Source organism: Pipistrellus kuhlii, unplaced genomic scaffold, assembly GCF_014108245.1.
Source record: "Pipistrellus kuhlii isolate mPipKuh1 unplaced genomic scaffold, mPipKuh1.p scaffold_m20_p_5, whole genome shotgun sequence".
NCBI lineage: Eukaryota > Metazoa > Chordata > Mammalia > Chiroptera > Vespertilionidae > Pipistrellus > Pipistrellus kuhlii.
In genome coordinates, this window is record NW_023425551.1 from 63,389,595 (window position 1) to 63,415,706 (window position 26,112).

A 26,112-nucleotide genomic window follows, 5' to 3' on the forward strand; every position below is an offset into this window, starting at 1 on the left:
CTTGAAATGCATCTGCTCGCTCAGAGAACTCCAGGGATCTTTAGTCAACAAATTAAAGGTTGCATTATCCTTTTGAAGCAGTTGGCAGTTCACCATTGCCACTCTCTCTTCTTTTAAACTCTGGGGACAGAAATACTCTGGGCTCCCTTCCCTGTCCCTGATAATGTTTGTCCACCTCTCTCCCCCTCCTTACCACTTACACCTAAATATCCTCCATGATGCTGCATGGCCCTTCTCTTGTGTTTCTGTGCTTTCTCCTTTCACAGTCTCATCATGGGTCCTGACCTTCAGTGCTTCAGGTCTAGTTCTAGCCTGAGTTCAGAGCCTCCTCTGTTCCCAGCTGTGCTATTTCTTTCTACGTGAGTGTCCTAACAGCGCTTGGCAGCTGCAAATTCCCAACAGATGCTCCTTTGCGCCTAAACATTTTTGCTTATGAATCCCATTAATTACCTGGTCTTAGAAGCTTGGAGTACTTCTTTCCTCTAGCTCACCTCTTGTCCCGTGCACCTGTCCTCTCCAGCAGTGATGTCCAGGGGCACATTCTGTGATGATGAGAATGTCCCATGATCTGCTCTGTCCCACATGGTAACCCTAGCTACTTAGAGCTTCGGATGTGGCTAATACAGCTGAGAAACTGAGTTTTAAATTTCACTTGCTTGCAATTGATTTCAATGTAAAAGCCACTTGTGGGGAGTAGTTACCATATTGGCGAGCGCAGCTTTAGATGATCGATTACCAAGTCCTGTGGACTCCTCCCAGTTCCGAAATCAGTTCTACTTGCCCAGCTCAGACAGGCACTCTCCGCCTCGGGACTGCTGACCTTGTCCTTAACCAGTGTCCCTGCTTCATTTCTTTCCGATCGAATGTTCCCGCACAGTGTCACCAACATAGCCTTCCTTTCATAAGACAGCTCTGAGCATGCCAACCCCTTACTCAAAAGCCCTGTTGCTTCAGGATAAAATGCAAACTCCTCAGCCTGACACTGGAGACCTTTCAGTCCTATTGCTAGTTATTCAGCTGCACACATTCTCAGACTGGATGGGACCCTCATTTTCCCCTCGGATGCTTCTGTTGCCATCTTTGTTCATTCTGCAGGGAAATGTCCTCCCTCTCCTCTTCTGTCTGCCCACACCCACACTTGCTCCAGGACCATCTCAGTGCCTCTCTCCAGTGACCCCTCCTCTCAGCTTCTGGTAGAACTGTTTTTTACCCCCCTTTGGCACTTTCCACTAGACTAGACTAGAAGATTCCTGTGGAGAAGCTTTATGTCTGTTTGATTTCTGTGTTTTTCACAAAATGTAGCAAGAGCTTCTTGAATATGTTAGATGTTAAGTAACCTTTATTGAATTAACAGAATTTAGACTCCATAGTGACTTAGGATATGCTTCAAATAAAAGCCTTTAATTGTATTTTTAGGTAGAGTAGAAATGGTCCCAAAGGTTTTCTGTTGTTTGTTTTTATATTTTTTATTCCTGGTGGTGGAGGGCGGGGGGCGGGTACTGTACAAAGCAGAGAAGTGGGAGTTGTGGAGCTGAGGCTGAGGGTCACAGGTTCAGGAATCAGGCCAATTAGCATGAACATATGCTCCAGGCTGAATTTGTATTTCCCCAACTGGCTGATGGTTTTGCTAGCGCCGCTTTATAGCTGGCTTTATTCTAAGAATTCTGGACTAAGTTTATAATGATGAAAAGTTGACTCTGTGCAATTTACCTTTATCTTACTGTTAGTCATTTTTTTGTTCACATTGGAAATCTATTGTTCAGTCCTGAGTCTAATCGAAGCATTCGATCCTTCAGGCTCTGCAAGGACAGATATCAAGCCAGCAGGTGGCTGTAGAGAAACTGAAGAAAACAGCCGAAGTGCTTTTAGATGCCAGGGGATCTCTACTTCCAGCCAAGAATGACATCCAGAAGACCCTGGGTGAGTGCTCATTCCCTTGTTTCCTCTCAGGCACACTCTCAGAGAAGGGGTTCTGACAGACAGGCAGAAGAGGCTCACTAGTGTCTGTTGTCATTCACACCCTATCCCTGAGAAATAATGTTTCTCTCTCTGGCGAGAATATTCCTTCTTTGGCAGGAATATTACAGGCTGGAAATGGGAGCTGTGTAGTTTGAGAAGAATGTATTTCAATTTTAATTTTATATGTAGTCAGTGTAACAGGAACTTCTTACCTGATAATCACCACAGAAAGTAGAAGTTCCCAAGATGGGATTGGGCAGAGCTAGATTCTCAACCTGTGGCCACAACAGACTCTTGAGGAATCTGACTCTACCAAAGGCAGGAGCATGGCTTTAAGAGGATGAGAGACCAGCAGATGATTACATAAATGTTTCCTCCCCCCAAAGAGCACCTGAATTAAAATCTGAATAGGAATTTTAGCCAAAGAGAAGGAAGAAACATTGCTCTTCTAAAACCACTGTATAGAGAGGAAAACTATTTTTTCTTTCTTACAGACATCCAAACTCTTTTGATCTTGTATCCCATCAAATGATTATTTTAGTATACACCCTTATATATATGCATATATGTTGATAAATTATATACACATATTACTATTGTATCCTATCACATGTACTATATTTATAAAACACAAAAATATAAAAATTTAAAGTACAAGACAAAAATCTGAATGGGAGTCCTTTTTCCTATATCCCAGTGCACTGCTATAAGGACTTGGGCATAGGTACGGAGAGGAGAAAGAAAGACTGTATTATATGTACTTCCGTTACTTTTAAGAGGTGTTTTGACATTTTTCCCCCATTGTTAATCATACATAATTTCACTTATATTTGTTTCCAATCCACATGTTACCTTATTTTAAGACTTTAAAACTTCTCTCTGAAAAAATATTTTTTTAGGAATATATGTAAGTACAGGGTGGGGCAAAAATAGGCTTACGGTTGTTCATATGAAAAATAAGTAACAAATAATAAAAGAATAAACTGTTTCCTCTACTCACAGCTATAAACCTATTTTTGCCCCATTCTGCATATTTAAGATTTAGAGGAGTTTCTAAGAAAATAAAAATTTTTTAAATTACTTAAAAAAATAAAAAATGTTGGTACATGTTGTTCTGTACCTTTTTCTAAAATAATTTTTAATTACTAAAAATCAAGAATTTACTTCAGTGACAGTGATATTTCATCACTAAGAAGTTCAAAAATAGTAGTCAGGCTGAAATTGTATTAACCTTATTAGGATAGCTGTTTGTTCCAGAAATCACCTGCCATAACTGAACAGATAGCTGATGGTACCCTGCTGATGCACAGAGCTGCCCAATCATGGCCTGTGGTTCAGAACATTGGCTTTTGTGACTATCAAATGAAGGCTTATGCTTAACCCATTGCTTTTTTTTTTTTTCTCCTGCTGGTGTCACCTCGATGCTCATAAAATGCCGTGCCTCTCCCCCATCAGCATTATCAGGAGGAGAATCTTCATTGCCCTTTAGTGACAGGAGCCATTTTCTCTTTAAAAATCATCTTAAAGTCTCAATTCAGTGAAAATTCATCAAACTGTGTTCTCATGCTATAACATTAGAACAATTAAAAAGAAATTTTGTTTATATGGATATGTTCCCCAGGCCAGCCACAAGCATGTAAGAGATTATTTTTTTATAGAGATATTTCAGTTCCAAATTTTCTTCTCCTGAAGCATTCTATAGTATATCAGACTAAAACATTTGGAAATAATTGAAATACTTTTCAAATTGTTGGGAAATTAAGTGATAACGTTAACAACTAACAAAAGATTGTTTCAGAGAGAGAGAGAGAGAGAGAGAGAGAGAGAGAGATATTAAAAATTGTCCTTGGAACTTCTCATTGGCCTGCAGTATAGAATGGAAGGTGTGAAAATGTAGAGCTTTACATGCAAGTAAAAATTAGACCAGAAAGGTGTTTTTGTGTTTGTTCTTTAGCATCTTGGGTTGTTAGACTTGAAAGTAAAATTAACCTTATCTGAGATAGAACTGTTAATCTTGTTTATTTTTCCCTTTTGCCTGGGATTAAATTTTATTTTAGAAGCATAATCTCACCCTTCTCTATTTTAAGTGGATTTTCATAATCTCACCCTTCTCTATTTTAAGTGGATTTTCATTGTTGTATGTTTTCTCAATACATTTGCACTTAATTTCTGTGCCTTTGAGTACTGTGCTTAGAATGATGATGGGGAGCGGCAGGTATGGAGTGAAGAGGCATCAATAAGGGGAAGAAGGGGACATCTACTTTCAAAAATAAAGATGAATTTTAAAAACATTATACATGTGAGCAAGAGGGAGTGGGAGGGATTTTTTATACATAAAGGTTAATTCTTTTTATAAAAAAAAGGTAAATTTTTAAACATAAAGGTTAAGTCTTTATGACTGTATATTGTTCATTGAGAATAGCTTTGTATGCGTGTCAGCTTTTCCCTCCCATATAGTTATCAATAAGTATGGCTAATTTGACATGCCACATTGAAAACGTGTATTTACTCCAAAGATTTGTTGGTTAGATTGCTTTCATCTCTCCAGGGCAACTCAAATGTTTCTGTATCCAACAATGTTTTTTTCCAATGTGGATGATACACATATTTACTATTTTAAAAAGTATTGGTTTTTCATTCTCCACTGTGATCTTTCTTTTCTTTTTTAATGTTTTAGATGGTGCCCTAATTGCGCATTATGAATTTATCCCTGAAACTTTTTTTTCTCTTTCCAATTTTGAGGTGGACATTTTTGTAATTTCACCTTAGTGTATTTTTGACAAGGAATAGGGCAAAGGTGACTTTTAAGGTGGATAATATTTTCCGATCTTTTGGGACTAGATGACATTGTTGGGAGATATGACGATCTGTCCAAGTGTGTGAACGAGCGGAATGAAAAGCTCCAGATAACCCTGACCCGCTCGCTGAGCGTGCAGGACGGCCTGGACGAGGTGCTGGACTGGATGGCAGGTGTGGAGAGTTCTCTGAAGGATCAAGGCCAAGTGCCCTTGAACTCTGCTGCTCTTCAGGATGTCATCAGCAAGCACATTGTAAGTGACCAGGAAAAAAGAAAATAAATAATACCACTTTAGGGTAAGAAAACACACAGATTAAACTCCCAAGATGCGTAAATTTAAGGAGATAGAACAACAGACATTTTATGAATGTACCAGTACCTGTGGAAAGCAGTGCTTGCACAAAAGCAAATGTATAGAATGATATTTTTTCTATGGCGTAGGGGAAAAGTTTTTGTATCCTTGTTCATGAATAGAATTCACCGTAGAGGGCTTACACGTACATTGAGTCCTGTCTCATTTAGCCTTGCTTCATCCAGCTGCGCGTGAGGTTAATCAGATCAATCTTGTTGTTGTCCAGCCTCTTAAAAATTAGGACCGTGGATAATCCCCAGGCTTCATTAGATCCCAGGGGTCGCTGAGTGGCAGCCGCCCCCTGACTCGTGCAGGCCACTAGCCAGCTGTTCTCTCCTCTCCCTTGAAGAGATTTGGGATGGGATTCCTCAAGGGAGAGATCAGTCATGTCAGTCAGTCCTCTCCGTTGACCTTCCTTAGTCACAGTTTGTCCAAGCTAATGTTGTTATGGACAGTAATTTTTTGAGACTCCGGGACATTATTTGTAAACATCCTTACAAAACATGTGCCCTGGTTGGATTCATTTCAGATGTTGGAACAGGACATTGCGAGTCGCCAGAGCAGCATGAATGCCATGAACGAGAAAGTGAAGAAATTCATGGAAACAACAGACCCATCTACTGCATCCTCATTGCAAGCCAAAATGAAGGACTTGTCCATTCGGTTTTCAGAAGCAAGTCGTACACACAAGGAGAAACTGGCCAGCATGGAGGAGCTGAAAACCAAAGTAGAACAGTTTGAGAGCCTCTCAGAAAAGCTTCAGACATTTTTGGAGACAAAAACTAGGGCTCTCACGGAGGCAGATGTGCCAGGAAAAGATGTTACAGAACTGTCTCAGTATATGCAGGTATGCCTTCCGTAGCATTCACAAGCTGATCAAGCAGAGTAACAATTAAGACAAGCGCATACGTTTACCGGCAGAATTATAATTCGCTGTCATCATTTCAGTTGCTGATGGATTCGTAAAGATCTCTGCTCCCCTCCTTTAAAAATCACAAACCCCAACATATCCTTGAAGCCTTTGCTGGCTGCACTTTTCACATATCATAGGCAATATAAGCTTCTTTTTAAAAAAAAATGCTTTGTTTTTAAATATGTATTTTTTATTGATTTCAGAGAGGAAGGGAGAGGGAGAAGGAGAAAGAGATAGAGACATTAATGATGAGAGAGAATCACTGATCGGCTGCCTCCTGCATGCCTACTACTGGAAATTGAGCCTGAAACACTGGCATGTGCCCTTGACCAGAATTTAACCTGGAACCCTTCAGACTGAAGGCTAACATCACTCTATCCAAACCGGCTATGGCTAAAAACATGTTTTTGAAATTGATTTCAGAGAGAAAGGGAGAGGGAGAGAGAGATGTAAACATCAGTGATGAGAGAGAATCACTGATCAGCTGCCTCCTGCATGTCCCCTATGGAGATCATGTGCCCTGACTGGGAATTGAACCGTGACCGCTTGGTTCATAGGTCTATGCTCAACCACTGAGCCAAGCTGGCTCGGCAATATAAGTTTCTTATGTGCAGCACTCACAAAGGGACAGATGTAAAGAGTGCCTTTTTAAATTAAATGAAGCTTACTGTGTTCCTCTTTACACAGCCTGCTCACATGTTTATTTATATTTAGAGTACTGACTACAGGGCAGGATTATTCTCATGTGAGACGCGTGTCCCATGCATACTTCTTGATGGAATGTCTTTTGAAGATTTAGCAACATCTTACATTAATTGACTATCTAAATGCTTTGTAGGAATCAACTTCTGAATTCTTAGAACACAAAAAAGATCTTGAAGTTTTGCAGAGTCTCTTAAAGGACATATCCAACCATGGCTTACCAGGTGATAAGGCCTTGGTGTTTGAAAAAACAAATAATTTGTCAAAGAAATTCAAAGAAATGGAGGATACCATCAAAGAAAAGTAAGCATCACTTAAGAAGCTGGATTTTCTGCATGATACTAATTATAATACATTATTTATATTTACTTATATAGAAACTTGAAACAATTTTGAAAACTTGTGCATAAGCATCAACTTTATAAGTGCTTTTACATTAATATTTTTTTCAATTAAAATTAAATTTATTTTTGTTAAAATATTTAGGAGGGAAACTCAAGACTTCTTACATAAAACTGGAGAGCATTAATGTAAGGAAAATGTGGTGGTAGTGTATTACTGAAATAACCTTAACTCACTATAGTGTCTGAAGCCTTTGGCTAATACCATCTTTTATTTGCAAAGGCAGAAATAACCTTGAAAAATAGCCCATGGCTCATTGCTTTCTGGGCTCAATTCAGAAGCTGGCTTTTTTTTTTTTTTTTTTTTTTTTTTTAAAAACAGTTTACTTTCTTAGGAGTCATAGCTAATACATGACTCTATGAACAAACAAGATAAGAAACAATAAAAGGAACCTAAGTTGAGCTACAAAGCTGTGTAGAGATAAGCCTTGTGACTGCACTTTTATATTTCTGATCTCATGCTAGTTTAGAGTACATAGTACATCTGGTTTTGCTAACATTTATACAGAAGACCCCCCCCCAAATAGAAAAGAACTATTTCTCTTTCAAGTATTTGTTATTTCTTCCTAATCTCTACTTAAAACTTTTGACTGTTTGTATGAACTACTCAGAGAGCTATATTTTCCACTTTGTCATATCACATCTAATTCACATATTACACAGAAGAAACAGTCTTCATTTTCTTAGGTAAACTCTAGGTTGTTCCTTTAAAATGGATTCAGTTTTAAAACCATGTAGTCATCAGTAATTCGTCCAGCTGGAGTAGACTTTTATCTGCCAATATTCCACACACTCGCACATGTGCACATGTTACCCACATGTTGTCCACGTTCCAAATGGAACTGTCTTCACAGCTGTTCATGTGCTAGGCATGGGCCCTCCCTCCGAGGTGCTGAGGTACAGAAAGATCCATATAGTTAACTGTGGAGCTTCCAGAATCTCTGTAGGGGAGGCACCCCTTAAAACTTTTTAGTCACTATGTCTCTTTTGGTGACTCAACTATGTGTGTTCTAAGGCACCTGCTTTTAGCCATCCAGTAAAGTGACTGTAGTATGCTGTAGAAACCACTAGGTGGCGGTGCATTTCCCCTCATGTCTGTGATGTGTAAATGTTTCCCTCTGGCCGTAAGCACCATATTAAGTGGACAGATCAAAGCTCATTGAATCTAAATAATGTTAAAGCTGTTTATATAGCTTTAGAGCTTATGTAGCCTTATAGAGCGCCTTTACATATGGGTTACAGATTTCTTTACTTCTCCTCACTTTATCTATGGACTCTGCCTTTGAGAAATAGACAAAGAGATTTCACTTCCTACCGATAACCTTTTCCTCCTGTATCAAATGGTTAGAGCGTATGTGGGGGAAGATTTTTTTCTTCTTCTTGATAGTAAGCCCAATGTGAGAATGATTATTTATTAATAATTAGCTCTTTGGAGTATGCACTCTCCATGGCTTAAATTCCTCAAATGGTTTCTGTTACATAGAAAAGAAGCTGTGTCTTCTTGTCAAGGACAGATGGACGCCTTCCAAGTCCTTGTTCAGTCATTAAAGTCCTGGATCAAAGAAACAACCGAAAGAGTTCCCGTCGTGCAGCCTTCCTTTGGTGCAGAGGATTTAGAAAAATCTTTAGAAGAAACTAAGGTGAATCATTGAATCAAATACTAATTTCTCATTTGCCTGTGTCAGTAATTAGAGGTTAAGATTAACAGTGGTTTCCTTTTATTTAGCATCACGTAAGTTAGAGCCTCATGTACGTACAACGTATTTTGGTGATATTTGGAAATCAGTGAATGGGGTTAACCAATCCTTTTGAGGAATTAATTTGTGTGTTTTAAGAGATATATTAGTGAGTTGCTGGCTCTTACGTATCTAAGTTTCCTTCTCCACCAAGTCTTTGCTTAGTGCCAGCTATTTTTTACACCATTTCTCATAATATAAAGTAAAAGAATCCCTCTTCCAGTCAACATTTTACTGTAGCTTGGAGATGTCACTATAACTAGCATTGGAAGGTAAACGTGATTTGAATCTCTAGTGGAAAGTGTACGTTTTTTTTGTTATTTGGCTCATCACAACCTACGACCAGTTATGCCGATTTTTATATTCCAAATCTGTAGAGGTGCGTGGTTTTTTTTGTGTTTTTTTTTTAAATTCATTGAGATTTCGCTGATTAAAACTTGCTATTAAGTGGAATTCTGAATTCCCTTTAAAACTGTTTCTTCTTGTAGCTTGATGGTTACCTAGCATAGTTTCCCATGCTTACAGTTGACAGTTTAGAACCTATGGCAGCGAGGAGTAGCTGGCTTCCACGGTGGCTGGGAGCAGAATGCAAGCTGGGCCCCGCTTCCCTCTCCCTGCTAACAGCGTTAACCGTCACCTGGGCTGTCGGAGCACGTAGGGATGGTGCCTTTTCCCTCCACCCACTCCCCCACGAATCAGGACCCACGATCATCATTGTGTTAAGACATGTTTAAAGAATTTGGATTATAATGTGTAACTTCGAAAATATTACAAAGACTGAAAAATAATGTGTTTTTATACCTCAAGAAATTACAAGAGAAGTGGAGTTTGAAAGCACCAGAGATTCAGAAAGTGAGTGACAGTGGGATTTCACTATGTAACCTCATAAGCGCCGTGACCACGCCTGCAAAGGCAATAGCAGCAGTTAAATCAGGTAGGTGCTTCATTGATGTTCATGGCAAACACCTTAAGAATTGGGCCTATGCGTGTGAATTTTATTTGTGTGTGTTACGTTTTAGATTTTAATGCATAAACTAATCTCAGAAATACAAAGGGAAAGTGACAAGAAAGATGGCATCTTAACCTCTATTAGAAGTTAAGTTTAATAGTGCCATAGAAAAGTATCTGTATTCATCACATTTCAAATCCCTCTATGTTTTATTTTATGAAAGACGGCAGCTAAAAGATAGCCAAATTAATCTGTAAGAATAAGGAACAACATATTAGGGGAGTGGAAAGATCACATTTCAATTTGTTGGGTGTCTTTTTTTTTTTTTTAACCTTAATTAATGGGGATGTTAAAATTCTCTTTGAAATAATGGATAAAGAAAGGAGCCTGGTCTCCTGGGAGAGAAGAAGTGAGGGAAGGAAACAGGTTCTTTTCTGTAGAGTGGACCTTTCATTCTATTCCCATCTGCTTTTCTTCCTTCCACCATTCCCAAAGAAAGCCGGTATGTAATAGTTGAACCAGTATATCCAAATCACAATCTTTTCCATTCTCCTCAATAGAAAGGGAGACTCACGGATGAATAGTGTTCGTAAAATTAATTTATGTTGTGGGAATAGTTTTTAATTTAATATCAGGTTTTCTTTATAAGACAGAATAGACAGAAGGCAGATCACATATCTTGAGTTTCTGAGAGTTTCTGTGGTTTATCTGTCCTGCCAGCCCCCAGCTGTCCCCATTGTGAGGGACAATTCACCTGGGCCTCTCGACCAAGCATTTATTCTGCTCTATTAATCCCATTTCAGGGAACTCTCATATTATATATGGAGTGATGATCTCCCCTTTCTCTCCCAATCAGACTTCCTGAAATGTCAAGTTTATTTTTAAGAAAAGGAATTCAATTGTGTTAGTTCTTTATGCTCACTTTATATTAGCAATAGTAAAAAAAAATTTTCCCCCTATTCTTGATAACTACTACACATAGTAGGAATAAATCTTGAGCATTTTCATTTGAAATGCCTTTCTGTGTCATCTTTTTAAAAAGGGATAACATTTAGGTGAAGACTCAGATATTTAAATGTTTCTGTTTGTTTGGACTCCTCATGTGGTTAGTTTTGGGATATGTCTTCTGTGTTTTGGGTAGGTAAGCCAATGCATATGTGAATGAGGAAGTCTAATTATTTGTTTAACGTTTTGATGATGAAAAAGGTACCAATGCTATATGCTTATATAATTAAAGAGAAATAATAATTACTGCTCACCGAGCCATGTCTATTTGGTAGACAATAGGTTTACTGTGTTGAATTCTTACAGTGGTCTCACCAGATAGGTATTATGGTCCCCACCAGGGTGGTGAAGTGGTGATTAATTTGCCCTGTCACACAGCTCATAATTAGTGGGACTGGGATTAAAATTCAGGTGAGTTGAAAGCCAGAGCCCAAGGACTCAGAGCCACTGTGCTCTCCTCTCTTTGTGTTGACATAATGTGAGTTTAGTAATAGGGTTTTTTGTGTTTTTTTATTTTTTTTTCTATCATGTCTTTTTACATCACTCTGCCTCTATTCAACCCATGTGAACACTAAATACCTGCATCAGACAATTTTCAGTTCCTTAAGTGAGGCAGACATTCTTTTTGTCTGTCAATTGTGTGTGCTTTGTGCACACATATTGAGCGACTTCTGAGCTTCAGAGATTTTATCATTTGTCATTAAAGTAACTTTACCAACAAAGGAACTTTATCACAAAATTGTATTATTATAAGTGTATATTTAATGAGTAATGTATTGTAGTATACTCAAAATTTACTGAAACTAATGTTTAAGATGATCATGTTACCACTGTAAGAATACATTTTGTATAGAAGACAGGGTATGGCTTGATCTTTACACTTTGGATATTCTATTTTGAAATTGAATCATGCAGGATGTCCCAAAATATGGGTACACACTTTGAATGATTATAAAGTCATTATTTATTAACATGTAGTTAATTTTCAAAATTTAAAAGAATCTACAGAAATGAGTAATTTTTTTGGTCAATGCCTATTTTCAAATTGATGACCCTTCTGGTCCAGGCACTGCTGATAGCATGAACCAATGGAATCACAAACATCAAGAATCATTTTGTTCAGTATTTATGCATCCCAATTCATCCACTGCTGCTGGTTTTGTACCATAAACTTTATCTTTTATGCATTCCTCTAAAAAATAGTCTAGCAGCACTTCAGGATATTTTTCTTTAATCAAAGTTTAATCTGGCTTCACCTGTTATTTTAAATCAGTTAAACCTGAAACGGAGTAAAAATTAAGTGACTTATTAGCTGTTAAAAGTGTGTAACATTTTTTTTGTGGGGGAGTTACCTATATTTTACATTTTTAAGTAGTAATAAAATGTTTAAATGATTATTGCTTACAGGGGTTTGATTTAATGTCATTTACTATTAATGTATAGAAATACTACTGAAATTTATGACAAGTGACTTCAGTGTTAATATTTTTGCAGGTGGAGTTATATTAAATGGTGAAGGGACTGATACCCAAGAAATTTTGGCAAATAAAGGTGAATAGTAACTCTTAAGTGCTTATTAATTAAAATAAATGGGTCTTCTTTTTTTAGAGGAGATATTTTTAGAAGTATACAGTAGTTATATTGACATTTCAAATTTGAGTTAAAATGGTATTAACATAATAGTCGCATTCACTATAAACATCATACTTATATGACATCCTATGCAATTTTGTTCATCTGAAATTAGTGAAATCCGGCAGTTTAGTTTGGCATTTGGTTATGTTTCCTTCTTTAGATTAATTTGTGCTATTTTGCCACTTGACATATTATTTAAGCTACTTCCTTGAGTTTGATGCCTGAATAATTAATAAGTAATATTTCATGGTTTTGGTTTTTTATTCTAATTAAAATATCTGTTTCATTCCACTTGTATTATGTAATATCCCTAAATTATTTGTCACTAAATAGCATTATAAGATTATCTAACCTTTTACTTCTAAAATTCTATCACTTGATCATAATAGGCTTAATATTAACAAAGTAGAGGGGAATATCATATAAAGCCAACATTTCTTTCTAGAGCTCTTCTCTAAACATCTTGAAAACGAGTCCTAAAAATGTAATATTTTTTCTTATTCTTAGGATTAACATCTATTAAAAAAGACATGACTGACATAAGCCACAGTTATGAAGATCTTGGCCTCCTACTTAAGGACAAAATAGCCGAACTGAGTACTAAAATCACCAAATTGCAGAAGGCTCAGGAAGAATCAAGTGCAATGATGCAGTGGTTACAGAAGATGAACAAAACTGCAGCAAAATGGCATCAGGCACCTACACCTACAGATACCGAAGCCGTGAAGACCCAAGTTGAGCAGAATAAGGTATGTGCTGGAGACTTCCTGAAGACACGAAAGAGAACAGATTGGTGTTCAGAAGTGAGCCCTGGTGTTCAGGAGGCCTGTTCTGATTTCTTGCTCCATAAACTTCAGCAAATAATTGGCCAGTTTTTTTAATGCGCCTTTATGTAGAGATTGATTACACCAATCACCTATTTTTGCACACAGACATTATAAAGATGAGTGAACTGTTGGGTATAAGCAGCGTTGCCACCTTTAAATCAGTTTAAGTCTGGGATTTTAACCCGTCAGCTATTGGGAAAGATTTATGTAAGGGCTAGGTGTATTAGGGATCTGTTCTGTCTAGTATGAAATAGGGGAGGTCATGCTTCCCTATTCTTTCATAGACAGTATTTCTTTCTACAACTGTCCATACTGGGAAAACAGTTTTACAGTGAGGCGATGATGGCAAAAATGTCTACAAACTCTAACCTATATTTGAACTCTATATTGTATTGTCCATAAAAATGTTTATTTACTAGCACATTCTCATATCTGGCAGTCTTTGTCACCAGGTGTTTGATTCATCTGCTAAGGATTTTATTTTATTGAATTTATTGGGGTGACATTGGTTCACAAAACCATACAGGTTTCAACAAAACATCATCTGCACACTGTATCGTGTACCCATCACCTCGAGCAAAGTCTCTCCCCGACCCCATTTCCTGTCCTTTGCCCATCTCCACGTCCGATTATCTTGTTAATTTCAATCTTTGTGATGTCACCTTTTTTCCCAAAAGGAGTTGTTTCAGAAAAATATGAAAATCTTACTAGGTAATGGGGATGAGTCGTTATCTCTGTAGCGATAGTGTTTCTCTTTGGGATTCCTTTGTCAGATCATTGAAGACTAGTAGGAGCAGGAAAGGAAAGACCCTGTTGAATCCAGGTCCTCACCCGCTTCAGCATTTCACGGTGGAATTTCTCCTCTTTTGGTCATGCTAGAGAAAACGTTCCCTATTGTAATTGTGTTCTTGTCTTTTGATGTAGTAGACGTACTTTAATGCAGTTACTTAATTTTTTCCCCTCCTTCTTAGTCATTTGAGGCAGAACTGAAACAGAATGTAAACAAGGTGCAGGAGATGAAAGACAAATTGACAGAGCTGCTGGAGGAGAACCCAGACACTCCTGAGGCCTCCAAATGGAAACAGACGTTGACAGAAATAGGTATGTTATGTTACACCGACTCCATGAACAGAAGCTCAGTCTCCCCCCCCCCCCCAATCCTAATCTTTATCAAAAAACATTTATCCAACAGCCTCACTTATTTGACAGTTTCACAGTCTATTTTTGCGTATGTAAAAGTGTCATTTCAAATTAAATTGTGCTAACTTGGCATTATTTTATCTGGTGGGTCTCTTTTGGATTTTTGCTAAACACGGTGATTAAATTTATTTTTTATGAAGAAGGTAGATGCTAGTTAATAACATGCTGTGTGTTGAATATCATGTTTTCATTATTGCTTATTTGTTACTAGATTTTTGGTGCTTCTAATTGTTTATACTGTATTATATTTTAATTGAAATGTTCCTTTTAGTTTATTTGTCTAAAAAAAAGGTAGGCTCCCTTCTCTTCCCCGGGGTTCCCTTTGGGACTCCCACATTATGCTCTTGTTCTCTTTCCCAACCAGCATGAAAAAGGAGCTCCCCACAGAAGTCTCATGGTTTGGCCTCCAGAGTTATCCTCCCCTATCCTCCAGAGTTGTCCTGCCCCTATATAAACTCTTTCTCCTAGGTGAAGAATCTTCACAAGCCTAATTATCTTATCACCCCTGTTCATTATAACAATATGGAAAACGAGTGTAAGACAATGATACCAGTTTTCCCACTGCATTGAATCACTTTTCAGAATTCAGTGAGTTAGTGTGTGTACAGCACAGATGAAGAGTACCTGACACATAGTGCTGTGTGTTTGCTTTGATGATAATAAGTATAATTTTACTTTCCATCATCCCATTATTTTTATTTAAAGATTAGACTCAGATATGCCGTGATATAGTTAGAAATCGGTGTGTTTTCATTATCCTAAGGGACCTTAATGTTCAACGGTGTATTGAATCCAATGATAGAGTCCTGTTGCCCTATAATAAACTGTCCCTAATTCAGTGGCTCTCACCTGGGATATCAGAGCTACTTGGGGGAATATTATTACGATTTTACAATAGGGGTGGAGTGAAGAATGTGTATTTCAAAAAAGTTTCCTGATAAGATTTAGATATTTCTTCCTCTCAATTTATTGTTTTGATTGCATTATGATTTTGTCAGACTGTGTGACTACAACGTGCCCTATAGAATGATGCCATTAGACAGGATTTTGGGGAGGGGTCTATTAAAATCAGGCCTTTATTATATGGTATGTTAGATGAGAAAATCCATCAAATCAACCAATTCTGTCCTTCAGTGAATGTTTATTGAGGGACTATTGTGTTCCAGTGCTGGTCAATAACTTGGCTTCAGGAGCAGGCCATCAGGAGGGGCTGGGCGAGCGGGGGAGGGGGTTGGGACAGGAACAGGAACAGTTTCCTAACAGAGGGTAAAATCCAGAGGCGTGGGAAGGAAGGGTATACCTGGAATACATGGAGAGGAGGTAGAGTATGCCAGTATGGGGCTGTGTGAGTAGAAGCCAGTTTGATGATATTGGTTAAGATCAGCAGGGCTGGATCTGAGGATTCATCTTGAAGTACAACCCCTCTAAGATTAGTAGACAAGGGTCATTTTGTGGAAGAATGCCCTGAATGTCAAGCAGAGGTCTTCAGATTTTATCATCTGTGGTGAGGAGTTAATTATTCAAGCATTTTAGCCTAGGAAGTGACATATGTAAAAGTGATTAATTTTTTTTTTTTTTTTTTTGAGAGAGAAATTATTGTAGAACCAAATGCATTGCAGCTGAGAAACACTAATGGCAGGGAAAATAGTTAGGAGACTGGTAGTCTAGATCAGTGGTCGGCAGACTCATTAGTCAACAGAGCCAAATATCAAACAGTACAACGATTGAAATTTCTTTTGAGAGCTGAAAACCGACTTCTGTGCCTATGCACAGAAGTTTAAATGGCACTGTACGTGAGCGCCCACACGTGGTATTTTGTGGAAGAGCCATACTCAGGGGGCCAAAGAGTCTCATGTGTCTCTCGAGCCTCAGTTTAGGTCATTTCAGAGGTTCTCATAGTATGTTCCTGGGAGCAGCAGCTGCAGCAGCACTCGGGAACAGGTTAGAAATGCAAAATTTCAGCCCCCATGTCAGACCTCCTGAATCAGAAATTCTGGGGGTGGGCCCAGCAACCTGTGGTAATCATCCTTCCAGGTGACTTTAATGCAGCTAAAATTTGAGAAACACTGGTCTCTAGGCAAACCATGGTGAGGACCAAAATGGAATTAAGGCATTGGAAATGTAAAGGATGGGTTTGAGGTTTTAGGACAAATGATATAGGAGAGTCATAAAATAACATTCTGAATTATTGCATCTCAGGGACATGGCAGAGAGAGAATAACCTTTGAAATAAATATACAAGTCAGAAAAGTCCACAAATTTTGATAGGAGCATAGTGAGTTTAAAATTTTTTTTTTCATTAAATGCATTGGAGTGACATTGGTTAATGAGATTACATAGGTTTCAAATGTATAATTCTATGATACATCATCTGTATATTATATTGTTTGTTTATCACCACAGTCAAGTAATGAGGTTTTGGTGTTTTCTTAATGTTGAGTTTAACGAATTAGTGAGATTTCTTAGTGTACTTTTCAAGCATCTGGTTACTTACATGCAACTTGAATAGAAGAGGATGATTGAGTGCAGATATAAAAATTTTAGGGTCACGGCACTGGCTGAGAAGCTGAATTAGTGTCATCCCGATACGCCAAGGTTGCAGGTTTGATCGCCGCTGAGGGCATTTATAAGAGTCAACCAATGAATGCACAAATAAGTTGAACAACAAATTGATGTTTCTCTCTCTCTCTCCCTCTCTCTCTCTCTCTTTCTCTCTCTCTCTCTCTCTCTCTCTCTCTCTCTCTCTCTCTCTCTCTCTCTCTCATCAATAAATAAAATTAAAAATTTTTTAAAAATGGGAATCACTTGCCTAGAACTGATCATTGGAGATTTAATTATTAAATGAAAGAATTAATATCCACTGTTCTAGCAGGTCAGTTATATTATAGTTGGATTAACAGACTCTAGAGAACTTCTAGAAGGAATGAGGGAGCTCAAGATCTTGTTTGCTGTAAGGAATATTCCATATTCTGTGTTATCTTCTAACATCAGATTCACATTTACTTTCCTCTTACTTCAGTTCACAGACAACCATCAGGGCCATAAAATCTGTATCAATAAATGCAATTCTCTTAGTTTAGACTTTAATCAGCTCTGTAAGAAAAGTTACAAATGCAGAGTGATAGCAATTACATTTTGAGTCACATCCTGGAGTCTTCTTTGATATAATCATGTTAAATGTATAAGAACCAAACACCAGTTTTCTGTCTTCTTTCAGACTCTAAGTGGCAAGAACTCAATCAATTGACAGTTGATAGACAACAAAAACTGGAAGAATCCTCTAACAATCTAACTCAGTTCCAGACCGGAGAGGCTCAGTTAAAACAGTGGCTTGTGGAAAAAGAACTGATGATCAGTGTTCTTGGGCCCTTGTCCATTGACCCAAATATGCTGAACACACAAAAGCAGCAGGTGCAGGTGAGTATTACTTGACTTAACAAGACAAATGTTTTCATTACAAATAGATTAGCTTTGGAGAGTATGTGCTTTCAGGGCTGTGGAGTGTGTTTGTAATGTCTCCAATGCCCCTAAGATACCATCCTGAGGTTAATGATAAACCCCAAAGGACGAAAGCTGGGAGGCATCACAGAATAGCCTACTGAGCCCAGGGGTGGGTTAAGACCCTTGATCATTTCATATGGATTATGGTTTGCCCAGACCCTGTTACAATGGGCCATCTTTGAAGTGTTAATGTGATTGTATAAGTAATAACATTTTTTTATGAGAAGCTAGTAAATGCTTTTTATTGTTTAGAAATGCCTCCTTTGAGGTTTTGTTTATTTTGAGCATGATAATGAAACTTGTAAACTTCATGCAATACAGTCTTGATGGGATGGGAGTGTGGAGGGGAAGAAACTGAATAAGAGGAGAAAGAATAAGGGAAGCTGAGAGGGAACCTTGAAACCCAGGGGGTTAGTTAGACTAGACTAATTAGAAGTGAATAAATCCACAAGGGATAAAACATCCATAACATTTAAGTCTGCTGGAATCACAGAAGCTCTGTTGGGGTTGAGATTTCTGTACGGGTGAGGAGTGGTGTTAGAGCAGAGAGGCTGGCCCTGAACTTGAAAGATACAAATCCATGTACATCTGCCATGTGAAGAGGATGGAAACAAAAGCTGTGCATAAACATTTAGGGAGAAGTAATCGCCCCCAATCCTGGGAGTCTCTCAGAGATAGATAAAATATTGTACTAAAGAAAAATAAAATGTTTGGGTCTTCTCATTTTATGAGAGACCATTCTGAGCAACATGATTTAAAACCATGATTATAAAGACTGTCAATAAATCTTACGTTCAAAGAAACCTTTGTAAATCAATGCAACATGAGTTAATCTAGTCTAACCCCGTTGGTGTAAAATGCTATAATTTTTTTAAATCCTACAAAGAGAAAAACAACAAATCTGGGTTAGTGCGGTGGGAATTTGTCCAATAGCAGTATTTTCCTTTTATATGAAAATTCGTACATGAATTTTTGTTCCTTTTGCCCAGACTGCTGAAAATATTTATCTGCCTTGTTTTCCCCTTTGGGGGACCTTATTTTGGTATCTCTGTGAAGTACCAGAGCTTTTTGGATTACTTTACTTTAAGGTAATGGCACTGCCCTCAAAATCAAAAGTAGGAAAGCAGTAGCTAACCCTCAAAAAGAAAAAACTAGAGAAGTAAGTAGCATTTCTGTCTTTTTAGAAACTTAGAGCTGTGTTTTCTGCATTTAATTATTCCATGACTTGAGTGTTTATTTACCCTCATTTCCTCTTACCTTAGATTCTGCTGCAAGAGTTTGATACCCGGAAACCTCAGTATGAGCAGCTCACGGCAGCGGGCCAGGGCATCCTGAGCCGACCTGGTGAACACCCTGCCTTCCACGGGATCGTGAGAGAGCAGCTGGCAGCTGTGACCCAGAAATGGGACAGCCTCACAGGACAGTTGAGTGACAGATGTGACTGGATCGACCAAGCCATTGTCAAAAGCACCCGGTATCAAAGCCTGCTGAGAAGCCTTTCTGATAAACTGGGGGATTTGGATGACAAACTCAGCAGCAGTGTGGCCGTGAGCACGCACCCTGACGCTATGAGCCAGCAGTTGGAAACAGCCCAGAAAATGAAGCAGGAAATAGAGCAGGAGGCGAAGCAGATACAAGCGGCCCAGGCCCTCTGTGAGGAGCTGTCAGCGCTGGTTAAAGAGGAGTACCTGAAGGCAGAACTCAGTAGGCAGCTAGAAGGCATCTTAAAGTCATTCAAGGATATTGAACAGAGAGCAGGTTTGTCTCTCTTCTTTTCACACACCCATTTCCTGGAAATAGAGATCTTAGGTGGCCTATTCCTTAGCTATTGCCAGGAACCTGGGATCCTAGAGAGAATCTGTCCCCATCGGGAGCATATGTGAAGAGGAGGCCGCTCACACGAGTGTGTGTGGAGAGCAGGTGTGTCCAAGGACACACACAGTGAGGGTCGTTCCACGCAGACAGTGGAGGGACAGTGTTGGCAAAATCCACCTAACGAAGGAAGGCCCGTTCACATTTCCTATATTCCACTTTGATTTTTAGAAGACGTAAATATTGTTGCCGTGTGACACACCTGTGTCACCGATGAGAAAAAAGGGGTTTCCTTATTTTCTCATCGGCAGTGATTTTTGTCTGACTCTGTCAGACATTCACCTTTCCAGAGGAATGTGTGAAAGAGAAGTGTGGGGCTCTGCTTCCCTCTCGCCTCCTGTGGCCCCGATTCCATGGCGTGGGGACCAGGGCTTGTCCCAAGCAGCAGCAGGGAGGGCCTGGGGTCAGAGGGGCCTGCCTGGGAAGAGCATACTCACCTGCTCTGTCTGTCCTGCCTGAAAAGTAACAAGGTGTCTTGCAGCCGAGTAAAGACTCCGTTCATACTTTTTAACTGATTGAATTTGTTTGCTGATCACATCAGCTAGGCTTACTCATTTACTTTGACATCATATGGATAATATTAGCTATTGAGATTATGATTATTACTGCGATGGACACTTTTATTTATTTTTTAAAATATATTTTATTGATTTTTTACAGAGAGGAAGGGAGAGGGATAGAGAGTTAGAAACATCGATGAGAGAGAAACATCGATCAGTTGCCTCCTGTACACCTACCACTGGGGATGTGCCCGCAACCAAGACACATGCCCTTGACCAGAATCGAACCTGGGACCCTCGAGTCTGCAGGCCAACGCTCTATCCACTGAGCCAAACCGGTTAGGGCACGATGGACATTTTTATAAATACAGGCATTAAGCTAAGAACTTACGTACTGTCCCTCAAGGGCCACAACAGCTTTTACGAATGTTGCCCGTTTACATCTGGGGGAAATGAGGCTTAGAGGTTAATCCTTAGCCCAGGGTTCCCCAGGTCCAGAGAGACTGAGGTGAGACCCAAACCCACGCTGTTCCTATGGGCTTCATTATATTGTCTCTATGATAACGTACAAGTCAGAGAAGTGAAGCAGTCATATTTGATAAGAGATGGATTCCTTATCAGCATTCTTGGAACTGTGAGCAGCTGTCACTTCCACTTCCTGGAATGGAGAGGACCTCGCAGAGCAGACAGCACGTGACTGTCCTCTGCCTGTCCTCCACCACCCTGCACCTTTCCGCAGTGTTCCTGATTCCCATCATTCCCCCCCCCCCCCCCATTGTCTTTTTGTTGATGTTGCCCCTACCTCTGGCTCCCTTTACCCTCTTTGTCGATAACTTGTGCTCACTTGTAGTTCTTATAGTCAGTGAGGAGAAAACGCTAGCTGTTAGATAGTCCTGTACACGTATTTGGTGATTTTCCTTTTTGGCTTCTCATAGATTAAATCAGCATTTTGATGTAAAATAAACATGCCTGTCATTTCATTTTTAGAGAATCATGTCCAGCACCTTCAGTTGGCCTGTGCCAGCTCTCATCAGTTTCAGCAGATGTCTAGAGAGTTTCAGGCGTGGCTGGATACAAAGAAGGCGGAACTAAACAAGTCTCAGCCAATATCAGCTAAACTCGATGTCTTGGAATCCTTAATGAAAGATCAGGAAGACTTTAATAAAACGTTGACTACTCAGTCTAGTATTTATGAAAAAGCCATTGAGGAAGGCGAGAAGCTGTTATTAGAAACACAAGGGTCTGAGAAGGCAGCCTTACAGTCACAACTGAACACAATTAAAACCCATTGGGATGGATTTAATAAGCAGGTGAAAGAAAGAGAAGACAAGGTAAAAGATTGCTTGGGGAAAGCCCTCAAGCATAAAGAACACGTGGAGACTCTCCGGCCCTGGATAGACAAATGTCAAAGTAACCTGGAGGAGATCAAGTTTTACCTGGATCCTGCTGAAACAGAGAAGTCTATTGCCAAGCTAAAGTCTCTGCAGAAGGAGATGGACCAACACTTCGGGATGGTGGAATTGCTGAACAACGCAGCTAACAGCTTGCTCAGTGTCTGTGAGACAGACAAAGAGGTGGTAACAGATGAGAACAAATCACTGAACCAGAAGGTAGACATGGTCACTGAACAACTTCACACTAAGAAATTCTCTCTGGAGAACATGGCCCAGAAGTTTAAAGAATTTCAAGAAGTGTCCAAAGAAGCGAAGAGGCAGCTCCAGTGTGCAAAGGAGCAGCTGGAGGTCCATGATTCTCTGGGACCCCAGGCTTACAGTAGCAAATACCTGACCATGCTGCAGACTCAGCAAAAATCACTCCAGGCCTTGAAGCAACAGGTAGATTTGGCCAAAGGCCTTGCACGGGACCTTGTGGCAGAGGCCTCCGACTCAAAGGGCGCCTCTGATGTTTTATTGCAGGCAGAAACCGTAGCTCAGGAGCATAATGTCCTAAGTCAGCAGGTTGATGAGAAGTGTTCCTTCTTAGAAACCAAGCTTCAGGGCATTGGACATTTCCAGAATACCATCCGGGAAATGTTTTCCCAGTTTGCAGAGTTTGATGATGAACTGGACAGCATGGCCCCCGTGGGGAGAGATGTAGACACATTACAAAAGCAGAAGGAGGCTATTACGGCCTTCCTAAAGAAACTAGAAGCCCTCATAGCTAGCAACGACAATGCCAACAAAACCTGCAAGCTGATGCTGGCCACGGAAGAAACCTCTCCTGACCTCGTGGGAATCAAAAGGGACTTGGAGGCTCTGAGCAAACAGTGCAAGAAGTTGCTGGACCGAGCACAAGCCAGAGAAGAGCAGGTAGAAGGGACAATTGAGCGTCTCGGCGATTTCTACAGCAAATTGAAGGAATTCTCTACTCTGCTTCAGAAGGCCGAAGAACATGAGGAGTCTCAAGGCCCCGTCGCTATGGAAACAGAGACCATCAACCAGCAGCTTAATGTGTTCAAGGTAGGGAATTCTTCATTTTTACTGAGCACTTTTATTATTATAAGGCATTTCTCATTGCTATTGAAAGGAGATGGTCTCTCTTGTAGAACCTTGTCATATGACTGCCACGCGGTGTTGGAGCATAAATGGGGTTATATCCAGGCCCATGGGGGAGGGGCGTTTCAAGCTTCCTGGGGGTTTGAGCCCTCATAGGATAAGGCCCGAGATGATACAAAGAGTTCAAAAGAGTGCTTGGAGCATCCCAGCACGTTTCTACAAAGGCTGAACCTGACATCATGGAGTCTGTTAATGATCTCATTCACGGCTGACATCTGGAGGGGCCAGAACTGTGTTTTGAACTCTGCTGCCGGGGCCATTCCTGTACATGAAAGCTTGTTCTCTTCGTGTTTGTCTCCCAGCATTTTCTTTAATGGTGAATTATAGGCTTTTCCTGCCCTTTCCTTTTTTTTTTTTTTTTTTTTTTTTTTTATGGTCTTCTTATCCTTCTTAATTGAATTTCATTTTGTAAACTTTTTTTTTTTTTTTTTTTTTACTTCCAAGAGTTCATGTTTTTAAAGAGTAGGGTTCCTTGTTGTAATCCTGGTTTTATAGAACAAAGATCTTGGGTGCATTGCCCCAGCGGGTTAGGAGGAAATCATTCATTCTTTGATTGGACAGTAGGCTCCTCGGAGCTGAGGAATGTCTGCCGCTTGGTAGCGCTCAGTGATGCTTGAGGAAGGGAACATGAGGTAAACATGGTCGGCCGGGTGCGGTGTCACAAGAATGGGCCTCATTTATGATAGGAAGCACAGAAGTGGCATCTCACCAGGGGGCAAAGCTATGTTCCTCCCTGCACGGAGAAGGTCTGAAATAGCAAGCATTTGCTGCATGGGACTTATGAATTTGTGCTGTGGGCACATGCCCTGTCCTATTGATGAGGCGTGTCTTACTTTCCAGTAGAGACTAGGGTGGGGATAAGCCCCACCATTAGCACATAAAGGGTAAAATAAGACCAAATAAAAACAATTTGCAAAGCCTAAATTGTTTCCCATGAGAAGTGAATGTAGCCGAGACCGGTTTGGCTCAATGGATAGAGTGTCGGCTTGGGGACTGGAAGGTCCCGGGTTCGATTCCAGTCAAGGGCATGTACCTTGGTTGCGGGCGCGTCCCCGGTGGGGTGTGTGTAGGAGGCAGCTGGTTGATGACTCTCTCTCATCGATGTTTCTGGCTCTCTATCTCTCTCCCTTCCTCTCTGTACAAAATCAATAAAAAAAATATATTAAAAAAAATTAAAAAAAAAAAGAAGTGAATGTAAATGAAGTGGACTTCCAAATTCTGTGCTGTTATATTTGACACAGTGTTTCCCTTGTTCATCCTTAATAACAGTATCAAGGTGACTGAGTTTTGAAAACTTCAGAATAACTTCATTTTCTCCTTTTCTTCTTCTTTCTCCTCCTACTTTCTTCTCTTCCTCCTCCTTCCTCCTTCCTCCTCCTCCTCCTCACTCTCCCCTCCCCCCATTATGGTTATTTGCTGTTTATAAAGTGCCTTAGAAGCCCCGTACCTTCAGGGCTTAAACATCTTGATTCTGAATTTAGATCTTGATTCTTAAGGTGAAGAAAATTATCTACTGTTGACATTACTTTCTTCATTACTCCATCAAACTTCCATATTTCTGATTTGCAACATGGAGACTTCATATGAGAGGATTCTGTGTGAGAAAAGCCAAGCTTTGTGGCAGTTGCTGCCTCTCAGCCTGGGGGAAGAGCTTGAGGAGGGGTGAGTCTCCTCTGAGAGAACATCGGACTTTTCTGAAGAACTCAGGCAAAACTTGAAAGCATAAGTGACAGTAACCAAGCTGTCTTTTTACTCAGGAAATTTAAGCATGCTTAGTGCCTTAGTGAAACATTTTCATTTCTCTAGATTTTATGTAAATTTGTATTGAAAAACAAACAAATAAGTTTCTTCATTTCTCTCCACTACTTCAACTATCTGTAAGAAAATGGGCAAAAATGGAGCTGCTGCCTGAGGGTGGTGGGAAATGTGGCTCTCCATTGAGAGAATTCTTTTGAAAGTGAGAAAAAGCAAGAAACAGGAGTCCTCTCACCACTGCACTGAAAGTGTTTTGCAAATGGAAAAGTACTAAATTTAGCATCATTACCGTCAGTGGTTACAGAGATTGTTGTATTCGATTGTGAAGAAAAATAAACCACTTAGGGTGCTACGTCAGTCTGTTCCCTGGTATCTTCAGAGGGAGTTGATTGGTTTTAATGACATTCACTAATAAAAAAAATATAATGATATACCACCAATGTCTTGAGACCCAGTGATTCAACTAAAAGTTTCCAAGTGGACAGATCATCTGCATTTAATATAGTCTAGTGCCCTGGCCAGTGTGCCTCAGTGGTAAAGCATTGGCCTGTGCACCAAAAGGTCATGGGTTTGATTCCCAGTCAAGGGCATGTACCTGGGTTGCAGGTTTGATTCCTGGCCCCCACTGGGGGCATGTGCAGGAGGCAACCAATTGATGTGTCTCTCTCACATCAACGTTTTAGCTCTCTCTCTCTTCTCCCTCCCTTCCACTTTCTCTTAAAAAATAAAATCCTTGGATGAAGATTAACAAAACAAACTAATGTAAAAAAGAGTATTATTATGGTAAATAATTTGGTAATTTATACATTCACTAGTTCTGTTTATTTGTGTGTGTGTGTGTGTGTGTGTGTGTGTGTACACACTCGGGCCTGCGTGCTCTAGAAAAGGAGCATTAACCACAGCTAACACTGATGTGTCAAGCCTTTTTCTAAACTCTCTTTAATCCTGTTAACAATCAGGAGATGTGGGTGCTGTTATTATCCCCATTTTATTCTAAGGAAGCTGAGATCCAGAGAGGTTCTGTGACTTGCCCAAGGTCACACATGCAGTGAGCGTGAGAGCCTGGATGTTTATCACATTGCACATCTGTTATTTTTTCTGGGAGATGTTCAGATCCGCTTTGCTGTAACCTTATTTGGCGGCCTGAGTAACCAGCCATTGTTCATTTGAATCCAAAGCATCAGATACATCCACTGGAGGAACGTGTTTTATAACAGGCTGCTATGAGAACATGGGATAAATATGTATGAAATTGTCTTAGAAACTGATATGTAGATGCTGTGATGGTGATGGTGGTGATTGCCACCAACAGGAGAAATCAGACCTTTCATTGTCCTGGTGATTATATCTTAAGTGATAAATTAGTTTACAATTTAGATCTTAATTTAGTTTCTGTAGGGCATAGACATTAAGTGGAATGATTTGTATTGAGTGAAAAACCAGTAGTTTGCTT

The 26,112-nt window shown here is 39.7% G+C and overlaps 1 protein-coding gene across 32 annotated transcripts in view; it reads left to right on the forward strand.

The window, feature by feature from the left end:
* Positions 1–26,112, forward strand: part of DST (dystonin) — a 419,024-nt gene that overhangs the window by 302,555 nt on the left and 90,357 nt on the right. For all 32 annotated transcript variants that reach the window (XM_045573100.1, XM_045573106.1, XM_045573103.1 and 29 more), the window contains 12 exons: positions 1,797–1,920; positions 4,801–5,009; positions 5,638–5,955; positions 6,860–7,026; positions 8,608–8,764; positions 9,668–9,794; positions 12,309–12,365; positions 12,957–13,198; positions 14,248–14,377; positions 17,694–17,893; positions 19,240–19,735; positions 21,337–22,808. In XM_045573100.1, the coding sequence (XP_045429056.1) occupies positions 1,797–1,920; positions 4,801–5,009; positions 5,638–5,955; positions 6,860–7,026; positions 8,608–8,764; positions 9,668–9,794; positions 12,309–12,365; positions 12,957–13,198; positions 14,248–14,377; positions 17,694–17,893; positions 19,240–19,735; positions 21,337–22,808 (3,699 nt within the window). The remainder of the gene's footprint in view (positions 1–1,796; positions 1,921–4,800; positions 5,010–5,637; positions 5,956–6,859; positions 7,027–8,607; positions 8,765–9,667; positions 9,795–12,308; positions 12,366–12,956; positions 13,199–14,247; positions 14,378–17,693; positions 17,894–19,239; positions 19,736–21,336; positions 22,809–26,112) is intronic.